Source organism: Nesoenas mayeri (genome assembly GCF_963082525.1).
Source record: "Nesoenas mayeri genome assembly, chromosome: 11".
NCBI classification, from domain to species: Eukaryota; Metazoa; Chordata; class Aves; order Columbiformes; family Columbidae; genus Nesoenas; species Nesoenas mayeri.
Genome location: NC_137563.1, coordinates 15,556,653 through 15,568,669, shown reverse-complemented (window position 1 = coordinate 15,568,669; position 12,017 = coordinate 15,556,653). Strand labels below are relative to the sequence as shown.

The 12,017-nt window shown below is 36.2% G+C and overlaps 1 protein-coding gene across 1 annotated transcript in view; it reads right to left on the bottom strand.

The window, feature by feature from the left end:
- Positions 1-12,017, bottom strand: part of ENTREP2 (endosomal transmembrane epsin interactor 2) — a gene marked incomplete at both ends in the record, with an annotated part of 84,957 nt that overhangs the window by 40,932 nt on the left and 32,008 nt on the right. Inside the window, 2 exons of the mRNA XM_080351183.1 lie at positions 2,273-2,383; positions 10,370-10,426. Of these exons, the coding sequence (XP_080207309.1) occupies positions 2,273-2,383; positions 10,370-10,426 (168 nt within the window). The remainder of the gene's footprint in view (positions 1-2,272; positions 2,384-10,369; positions 10,427-12,017) is intronic.

Genomic DNA, 12,017 nt, shown 5'->3' with positions numbered 1-12,017 from the left:
AGACACACACAAGACCCATGTGTGCACTGAGCTGCGACAGCACCAATGCCAGCATTCGTGCCACATGCATTCTTCTCCATCTGGGACAGGATTTGCTGTTTAAATTCTATTCATACAGCTCACTGGACATTGCCAAAACTGTCAGCAATGACACCGGTTACTACCGAGTCAGAGGTGAAAGACCGCACACACAAGTACAAATGGCTCAGCCATATATACACACATACAAGTTTATTCCCTTTATTACTGTAATTAATTGTCAAAACCAGTAAGTGGTTAAGAACATGTTAATTCTGAAATAATTTATATATCATACAGTACAGAAATGCTAGGGGATTTTGCCAATGAATCAATGAGCTGCTGAGCAAGGAAGAGATAAATTCGTGTTTCCAAAACATTCCAGGTGAAAATACTGTGTTTGAAAATTATAGCGGATAGGTCACGTAATATAGTTACATAGTTGCATGATACAGTTAGGAAGGCATTCATTTTGAGAGACTATTTATTCTTTCTTCCACACAGATGTAAAGCCACTTTCTTAAGTCTTCATGCGAAATTCTGATATAAAGGCAGTCCCTCAAAGTAACTTCTAGATAGTCCTAATACCAAAGCAAGGGTCTCAAAACAAATTACAAAGACTCACTTCAAAGATATTTCACAAAAAATACCCATGATAGTTCTTTTTTTCATTTAAGAAAACCAACAAACTCCCCAACAAAAATCTCCTCTTTTACCATAGCACTCCAAAGTACAGTACGCGGCTTATAACAGCTCCAGGTTCCATCAGCTGATTTTTCCAGCTCTACAGCACAATGCCAACTCCCCATCATGAGAGCCAGGAACTTTATCAAGAGTTTCCCAGATCTAACACTTTACAGGGAAAATCTTCCCTTCCTCTGCTGGTTTTCCACCAAGTCAGCTATCTGGCTCCATCCATCTGGGTTTGTAAAGCTTCCACCCCAATCGCACCTGGAAGCAGCAAACACTATAAAGAGCTGAGCAGGACACCTAAGCCTTTCCAGTCTAATGGATGGAGCTGTGAACAGCCTCTCTGAAACAGGGTGGGCAAGAGGAAAACACCACACAGGCCTAACAGCTGACTAAACAAGGTGAAGGCATGTGACAGGTCACACCCACATCATTTCCTCTTCTGTATTTTTCATGTGCCTTTTGAAATATTTGCCAAAACATTTTATATTATTTTAACTCAGTTTTATTAAATATATTGTGTGCTAACAGAAGCCTGATGGGTTTTATTAGACAAAAACCTTAGAACAAAGGAGAAAGTGATGGCTAAATAGAAGAGATGCACAAGCATTTTGTGGAGTCATCTGTTGGCATTAGAGAGAAAAATGTGTTTTCTCTTTATCATTCAAATCAATGTCTTGGGGTGCCTATGTGCATATATTCCTAATACTTAATGAATCCTATAAGTGTATAAGCATACAATTTAAACAGTGAGACCAGTCTACTGACAACCAGATTATACTAAAAAGAGCACTAATGCATACCAATAAACATTCTCCAGTCCATTTGTCAATCTTACAATTTAATGTCATTTTTTTCCCCTGAATTTAGAGGGGGGAAATAATTGTTTTATCATTTACTTTAAATCAGAGATTTCAGACATGAGTTTAGTTCTGTAGACATCTTTGTAAGTTTAATACAGAAAATACATTAGAGTTCAATGTATATGTACTTTTTTTCTGAGATAAAAATGCAAAGACTTCTGGTATACTGTACATTCTAGTAATTTAGAGCACACCACATCATGGTAATTTTTATTATTCTGTATTTTATTTAGCATAAGTAACATACATTTGCTCTGAAAATTAAATTAAAAACAAAACTTAGGTTGGCAAATAACATATTAAAATACCCATACTAAAACATTACTACCAGTACATCTGCGAAATACATTAGTTTTATAAGGAGCTATTGGGTGAAATCCTAATATTGCTGACATCAAACCATAATCACTGCACTGCTTTGATGTGCCCTGTATTCCACCTATTCTGTTTAAGCATCATTTGTACCATAACATTAAGAAGCAAGTCTTTCTAATATTACAACTTTTTGAGGTGACAAAACACTACATTAACCCTGTAACTCTCAAACTTTTATCAACATAATTTTTCATGTTGTAATGTCTATAGATGGCTCTAGTAAACACATACTGTTTTAAAAAGTAAATAAATATGTGTATAATACCCAAACATATTGAAAATAAAATCCATTACCCTTTATAGGATATTTGTTTTTCATTACTTACCAACTGACATCCTTCCAGGGAGTTTACCAGCTGAGCATTCTGACAAGAGAGAATGGAACCAGCCAAATTCAACATAACGCACACTGCAGACAGCAGCATGAAAAAGGTTATCTGGAAAAAAACCAAACAGCCTATTACTGTTTACTGCAAGAGGCAAAAAAGAAAAAAAATATCATTTAGACGTTGAAGAACTGCCAATCTGTCATACAACTACATGGATGGTAACATTTTATATATTTTAAAGAAGAAAGTATTCTTTAACCTGACAATATCCTGAGCCTCACACTATAAGAGAAAGCTAAATCACACCTATACTTGACTATAATCTATTTTCCTCCAGTCATTTCAAAATCATCCATTTGTCTCCGACTTTTAGCACACATATAAAGACTTTTATGAATGAGCATTATTAAAAAGGAAGATTTGGAAAAAAAAGTATTTTTATAATCAGAAGTAGTCATAAAACAATTTAAATCCCTTTTGATGAGGCTATGGGTATCTTAAACAGGAAAATTATTTGTGAACATCACGTATCATGAGTTTGTACTAGTTAGAGGGGAAAAAAAAGAAAATAAAATCCTGGATTTATAGAACTACTTGGTTTTAAAATAACAATTACAATTTAAGGAGCATCCTCCATATCAACTACCCATTGTGCTAAGTACTCCTTTCGCCTCTTCTCAAAATATGTCAAAACAATCATTAATATGATTGCATCAGCTTAACTACCGCATTTTATTCCTTAGAACATAAAAACCCTGTCCCCGTGTGGGCAGACAGAAATCTCAGTGTGTAAGGAACTCAATATGTAGGGAAACAGAAAGGCACAAGCACTAAAGAGGCCAAGAATAAAAATGTGCTTAAGATGTGGCCACCTTGCCACGTTGCCATAACACTCACACTCCTATTGAGTTACATGAAAAAAAGTAAGGAATTCTGTTCCATCTTTTTTCCGTATGCATGCCCATACTTTACAATCTTTCACTGTTCTCACAAGATGTTATATTTTGTCAATGCATATGGTAACAGTATTTTTAAATAAAAAATGACTGATCAAATGAAAAACAAGAATTTGAATTCACCAGCCTAAGCCTTATGTGACAGAAAAATTCCCAATTGATACATCTAAGGGTCAAATTATAACTCCACTGAATGTTCTGAAAGAGAACAAGATTTCAACTATTTTTACAATTGCATACTCCTGTATTGTGTATGAAAAATAATCTGTGACAAATCTGTGCCAGTCAAAACTTCTAGAATAAAAGATGTACTGCTACCAAATAATAATGGGCAAATAGTGTGTCACTATATATTGTCATGTATGCAGAGAAACAACGATACTCTTAGTAGTATAAAATCTGCACTAATGGATACCTTGCAGACTCAATATTTATACATCACCTCATTATATTATTTCTTAATTTTTGTATTTTTAATCATTGCAACCCAAGAGCTTTGTGCACTTATTTTTGCTAATACAGGCAAAACTTAATGTACTTGATAGAGTGGCAGCCGTAAAGCATTAAGCTTTCTAACATCCTAAACATTACTTAAAACATATTTCTTTTAGCTCTTTAACTGCAAATTCATTTGAACAGTTAATGGAATTTTTACCAAAAACAGGAAATTTATTTTTGTGTATATAATTGCGTTTTTGTTTAATTTTTATATTGCCAGTATTTCAATTGCTAACCTTGTACTGCGAATTTTCCTGGAGTAAATCCAGATTATTGGTTATATCATATTCTTTTTACGAACCATAGACACATTCCTGAAAAATCACATCTTTAAAGAAGTCCTGATGACTCTACAGGAAGGAGTAGCCACGTGTGCAAACAGACATAAAATTTTGTTTGATTAAAAAAAAATGTAAACATCAGACAGCTTTTTTCAGACAAGGACAGTTCATATGCAGCTTCAGCCATCTCAGAAACCACTGAAGTAACAAAAGGCAAACATCCTCTAACTGGATGTTGACTGACTTGCGTAGGCTCACAGGAAATGAAAAACGCATGGTGTGATGCTAAGGCTGATGAAATCCAGTCCTTTGCTGACATATAACTTCCATGAAACGTCATCAGAACTATGTACAATCTCAACACCAAATCCCTTTTATAGTTCTGCTGACAGAACACCAGAGTGGTTAATTTTTCATGGTTAAAACACTTTCCTTATTTATACAGTTGTCCCCTCATTAATCCTGGCAGAATCAATGCAGCACTTGCTGCTCAAAGATCCTGCCTCAGCTCATGAAGTCTATTAAAGTTCCAAAATCTCTAAGGAAATAGAGTCCCATATACTGTAGGAACACCTATCCATTATATCAACTCTGCTCCAAACACCTTTCATTAATTACACAGCGTCAGGAAAAGAAGGATCTCCAACAGCTTTTGAAAGCTGCATGCAGTTCTGGGTGCCACAGTATAAAAAAAGATATTAAGCTACTAGAGAGAGTCCAGAAGAGGGCTACAAAGCTAGTGAAAGGTTTGGAGAGGAAGCTGTATGAGGAGTGCCTGAAGTCACTTGTTTTGTTCAGTCTGGAGAAGAGGAGACTGAGGGGAGACCTCATGCAGTTACAGCTTCCTCACAATGGGAGGAGGACGGGTAGGCGCCAAACTCTTCTCTTTAGCGACCAATGACAGAACCCAAGAGAATGGCAGGAAGATTTCAAAGCCTGGGTTCACATTCTAGTCCACACCAACTCTGAGCAATATTTACAGCTTTATATTAGCAGAGCTCCTTTTGTGAACCAGCATTGGATTTGCTTTGCAAGTAGAAGCAATTAGAGCCTTCCAAGTTTCTTTTTGAAAGCAAGCAATAGTCAGCATTCAACCATAACCCAGTTTATCAGAAACTTTGCAAAACTCCAGTATGTAAGATGTAGTTGTTTTTACTCAGTGTTTTGTTAACCTCTAAACTAATGCTTCATCCTCAAAGAAGACTGTCTAATAGCAGGGTTCCTAATGAACATCCCTATCAATGAGTTCTAAGAGTATGCATACTGAAATGATAGTGCAGAGTGATCAAGGGATATGTTAAATCAGAGTGATGTTCTGCATTTCATCTGCATCACACAAGTATCAAAGCCAACAATGACACACAAGGTGATGGATGCCTTTCAACTGCCATTCTCCCAGGCTGTACACTTTTTAAACTTGTTTTTCTCTTGCAGTTTTGACCTATTTATGCTAACATTGCCTCTGTATTACATAGATTCTCTATTTATTCCAGCTACCAAAACCAAATCTATGCTTGGGGGAGTGGGGGTGGCAGAGAAATACTTTTGTTGTTGCTGTTTTGTTAGTTTGCTTGGTATTATTTTGTTTGTTTGTTGGATTAAATTCAAATATTTAAATCTGAAAGGAAGCTGTAAATTCTTTTACCAGAGTTTATCACTTAAGCTACTCTATGACCACAAGTTAAGTAGTATGGCCAGGACCAGGTCAAAACCCCACATCATTGAGAAAAATATAGGAAAACTATATGTAATTTCTATACATTTTATGTACCATGTACATGTTTCCTGGAGTTTGGTTGTTTCTGCTACACTCAGCAATGATATCTAGTGGTAGGAGATAATCAATGAGGAAGTATTCAGACCAGTTTTACATATCCATGCATCTTGTGGGGAAAGTGTGCATGTAGATGCATTTCTTTAAAATAATTAGTAATTTCTTTTTTACAACAGGTATAGATCTTTTTCTACTGATTTTTACTGAAGAAAATTAAACTGATTTAGGTCTGATATTCAAAGAGACCAAGTTTCTCACAGGACTTCTAGCAAGAAATCTCTGATTTTGCAATGAACTACGAAGCTGACTCAAGATGACTATTTTCTAACAAACTCAGTTCAGTATTTCACTGACTCTTACCACAGATGCTGTCTTAGACCTTACATAGCAGTTCACCCTTGTGCCTGATATGCAGGTTGAACACCTGCTACTTAGGATGACTCCTCTTTTACTTTTCTTAAATGATGAAAATCGTACCTGCTTATCAAAAAAAAAGAAAAAAGAGCAATGGTTCATTTGAAGGGATAATGTGTTGAAACAGTGTCCCCTTCCATTTAAGCCAGGAGAAAGAAATCAGAAAATATCCTGAAAAACAAATGTACAGGCCAGGTTTTTGAGCTTTTATACTCAAGCTAGTTACTAAAGGCACATGCAAAGATTTGCATGTTCACTGATGCATGGCACTGTATCTGGAATGCAGATTTCATAGGAAACACTTTTAGTAGCTATTCTGAGTAATCAAGATCACTTATTAATGAGAAGTATTGTGCTGTGTTCACTGACATTCACAGACATTAAAAAAAACCACGCTTCTGCTCCTTAAAAAAAAAAAAAAATTAAATCTATTAGTCTATTTTAAAAGCTTTCAGTCAGATATGTAAAAATATTTTTCTGGGATCACCCAAATGCCAGATGGCAACAGAGAAGCTTCCTACTCAATTCAAGGCTGAATTAATCTCCTTAGCACAAATACATTTGCAAGTACCATAGACTGTAACAGAAAAATAATCTCACTACACCATTTAAAGTTTTGTACAAAGTAGTTCAAACTCAGGAGCTACACAAGTTCTCCAGCAATTTTCAGACACTTCCATAAATTACAAGAAAACAAATTCCTATTTTAACACAGCATTTTAACCATAAGCAATTGTACTGACACAGCCAGCACTTACTTTCCAAATAAGGAACCTCTTAAATATTTTCCCAAAGCACTAAAAATTCTCTGAGATTTCATAATTAAAAACAGAGAAAGCTTAATAAAGAAACATCTGAAATGTATGGAAAATACTGCTCAAAATTAAAGCATAAGCAATTTAGAGATCTCCTTTGCCCAAGTGTCTCCTCTGGTAAATGTAAATACTGTTTTGATAACAGACAGTGGTTCCTAGTATATATAAAGCATTTTGGCAATGTAAGCAAGTGAAGGCACAGCAAAATTTCCTTAGCACATAGATATTTGTAGATCTTTTACTGAATGTATAACACAAACCACCACTCATGCCAACATCTTGTAAAAGCACAACTACTCTCAGTTTTGACTTTGGTTCCAAAGTGTTAAACCATGAAGCCACCCACTCATTTCTATACCAATACTGCATACCACATTCCTGGTAAGATACAGACAGAAGTTAATGGCTGATGAACTACTACTTGTGCTTATTGCTTCTTCGACTTTCCCTTTTTGGGTGCAGATAATAATACCTTTACAAAGAAATGAGATTTGGGTACCAAACCTACACTTTCATAATCCTTTCACTGTCAGGATAACTTCTTATTTTGAAGTATTTCTGATAGGTAATACTATTACAGTTCTATTTAGTTTTATTCAATCAAAGAGGCACTGTTCCCAGGTACAAGTTAAATAATTATTATTAACAAAGCCCATAAGGTAGAATAAAATATACTGGAATAGAAAAAAAGGTATACCAGCTATTTGTCTAACACTGAGCAGAAATTCAGAGATACCATTCGTACTCTGAACAACACTGCAAACCTGCAAAACACCCAACCAGGAAAAAAGAAGTTTGATCCTCCTCTTTCTGTTCCTGTTCAGCAAGAGATAACCAGAGAAATACTGGGGCAACCAAAGGATCATGCCCACCCTGTCTGTGTATTCTCAAATACATGTTCATTGTTTGTTTTTAAAGCCTGAGAGTTTCTTTTTTAGGTTTTAGAAATTCAGAATATTTTTACTTGATGACTGCCCATTCATGACTGTGGCAGAATGCAAACCCCCCTCTCTCCCCCTCCCTTCCTTCAATATGGAAGGTGTAGACCCATCTCCCTTGCTTGAGGCTAACAGCTTCTTTTGTTTGACCCCAGAGGCCGCTGGCCAGGGTCCTTAAGAGAAGGGAGCACAGAGGTGGCAGGGATCCGCTGGGCACCTGCGGCCAGTGTGGGAGATGTTTGGAAGCTTCAGGGGCACCCCACAGCCAGTGTGGGGGTGCAGAGAAGCTTCTGGAATGCTTATAGTCAGATCTGATCAGGCGTCGTTGAGACGCGCCCCTTGCGCGCAACCTCTTGGAGTTACAAGCTGAGCCACTGCTGCCAGGAGCCGCTGCCCCCCACCCCGGACGGACACTCTGCTTGCCTTGCCGACACGTGTGTGAGTAAAAATAACCCTCACAGGATTGCGAGTGTATCTACTTTCCGTGCACATTTGCACGTGTGTTTATACTTTCCACGCACACTTGCACGCGTACATTCCGTGCTCAATACAGGCATGTGTATAAATTAATCCTCACAGGATTGCGAGTGTATTATAAATTCACCCTCGCAGGATTGTGAGTGTACACTTTCCATACTCAATATGAGTACGTGTATCCCTTTAAAAATAGTCCTACACCGTGTTCAGGAAAGTGTGTACTCTTCTTGGACTCAGGGACGGCTCCGGCATTGTTTTTGGTGAAGCCACGTGCATGCACACTGTGGACCTCCTGTTGTACTAGTTGCTGCCCCTTAATAATTTTCCTCAACTGATATCCGAACCTGTATTCAAGTCATTTTTGGAGTGCTAAAACCCTGTTTCTCACTGGTTTAATAAAAGCTGTTTTGGACCCTGTTGTCCCTGAAACTAACCTTGGGGTGCCTCTGTGACAATGACATACCAGGCTTTTGATATGTTCTAATATGAAAGCTCTTCTCTCTGCCCATCATTGGTGAGTAAAAATTTGTCTTTTTTTTCTTTTTTTGGATTTTAGTCCAGAAACCAGCCTGCTACCTTTCTCACACTCACTCATTAGTGTCTTGACTTTGTTTCACTTTGACCTCATTTATATTGACAACAGGCAGCTTTCTTCATCATACAGATTTCCTCTGTTGGTAAAAACACCAACCAGCAAATCAATACAAACTCAATCTGTCTTTTCTTTAATAACAATGAAAAGTGAAACATGGAAATGGAAAGAAAAAAAAAAAACAACAGAAGCTCTAATAGTACCACTTTATTTCAGAATACTGAAATACATACCCAAAGTTCAAACTAGATTTACTCTTACTTAGTACTGGTGTTTCCATTTCATACTTTCCATCGTATTTTCTTGGGACTACCTTTAGTATTAACTATGTTACCTATATAACATACATTATTATGTTACATATGCACACTTTTTCAAAGGCAATAGCTACCTGCTAATACATTGTTATTGACGCAGTCATCTCATCTTCTTAATACAACTGATTTGAATCTATTATTGCTTTGTGTTAACAGGATAATTGAAACTGTATTAATATTCATACACAAAGCATAAATTACTTTTCATTATTAAGTAACTACATGAATCTCGGAACACAAAATGTAGCTGAAAATAATTTTGCAGACAAAAAAGAACTGCTACTAATTTGGAATATGCTTTTTTGCCATCCATATAATTGGGTAAAAAGCCTTCTCTGCAGTGCAATTTTAGGCAAATCAAGTTAAATGTAAAGACAAATGCAGATGAACAGTCTGTCTAGAACAACAGTGACAGACAAAGCACTTTTCTAAGTTCAGTATTAATTTTAAAAATATATTCATAAACAAATTATTGAAATTTTAATGTACTTCATTAATGTCTATTAATTCAAGCCATGCTATAGTATTGAACATATCTACTAGGCAACAATTGCTCATTATTTTCAGTCATTTTTAATTTCACACAAACAGCTACAGTATTACTGCTGCCCTTCTTTCAACACACACATTTATCAAAACGTTTAGGATTCATTAGTTCTTACATTTAAATTACTAAACCATATACTATCACTTTCAAAAAGAAAAATAGAAGTGTAACAATGGCAAGGAAGGGGCAGTAGGTATCTACATTTGTTTACACATAATGAATTTTATGGCTCTCCAATACTTAACTACAGATAGAAGAAAAATACTATTGTCACCTACGTAGTTTATGTAATGTAACCTCAAAGTCCCCAAATTTTTGTACTAAGTGTTTATAAACATTAGGTTACATAACAGCACTGGCAAATCATCTCTAGAGGCTATTAGGCTTCTACATAAAGCCAAAGCCACTGGGAGTTACTTCCACAGAATCCTTTAGTCACTTATGTAAAATCTGTATAACATGATTAAAGCCACATTGCCACTCACCACAAGTGAAAGGGGCCTCTTCCATGAAACAACACCAATCAGTCCTGATAACAGCACCTGTAACAAAGAGAGCACAGTCACTAAAGAGACATAAGGTTTATACCAGTGCCATTAAAAAATAGTAAGTATTAAGACGAAGCTTAATACACAGTTGTGACATGTATTTCCAAAGTGCTGCAAACCAGCTGCTAAAAAGATAACATTTCCATTTTATTCACCGTGTCAAAAAACCCAGATGTACTACTAAGCTCTTCTTAAAACCAATTTCTATCCAGCTGCCAGATCAAATGAGTTCTGATCAGACCACAGTAAGTCTTCCACATCTTCATTCCCAATCCCAAATGTCATCACCACTAAAGAGGAATAAATGTTTGGGTAAATTTTCTTGTGGTCTCTTAGCACCACTGAACATTAGCTCACAAAAAGGAGAGTAAAGATAGGACAACCGCAAAATTAGCCAGGGTATCCAGCTAAATTAGCAAAAGGACTTTTTTTTGTTTTGTTCCACCCAACCACACAATCATGCTAATTGATCTTATGTTTGAAAAAGCCCACATATATTCATTTAAAACCTATATTTAACATACAGACACATTAACCCCTCCACTACATGCCAAAAGCAAGCGGGACCCAGATCTTAACATACCTAAGCTGATCTTAGTTACTTTAAAATCACATGCAAGTTACAGTTGAGACACCATAAGCTCTACATACAGTTAAAAATAGAGACATGAAAATGAAGAGAGAAACTGGAGCAATGGTGTGAGGGATATTGGCCCTGGGGTGAGAAAAAAAGGTGGGGAATAATATTATCAGTAGAACATTTTATTAAAAAAAATTACTAAACTAGAATACAAATAAAATGCGAAGAAAATAATGATTATGTATTTATTTGATGAGTCTGCAGTGTCTTTTTTTCACCTGAGCTCACATAAAGGATTTGTGTAACAGTAACTCATGTACTTAGCTAGCCTGATACAATCATTATGAAACTCTCCTATGACTGTTTAGAATAAGCTCTAATATCATTATTGCTCCCTACAGACCTTTGATATTCAGAAAAGAGGAAGCCCAGAACGTAATGAATACCCTTTTCCATGAAATTATATTCAAGGTTGGTTGAAATTCAAATGTCCAAAAGTCACCACTCCCACTACGTCATGCTTTACTAGCAAATCTTTTAGGTATAACAGCAGTAAAGGATAACAATTAAAAATGCATCTCTATCTAGCCACTACAAAAGCAATGTACACTGTACTGGGAACCAGGCTGAGAACAGTCTGCCTACTGATGGTGTGAACGTGGGAGAAAGAGCTGTTTGTTATATGGAGAAGATGGAATGTGGAGTGCCCAGTTTAAGGTTTCACTATGTCTAGTTTGTGGACATTCATACTGTGAGCATGTTTCAGACATATTTCACAACTTGATAATATCCATAGCTGCTGCAGTTCTTGAAAACATTATTCAGGAAGACAGCATGTTGGAAAACACATCTTTTGATATTTTCTTTAGCTGTTAAAAAACAAAAACAAATCCACAACCAAAATAACCACAAACTCAAAATGAGGCTTCATAGGAAAGCCTCAATGTTAGTTTTTAAGACAAGTACCAATGCAACAGATGAGAAAGCATAAACGCACAGAACTAA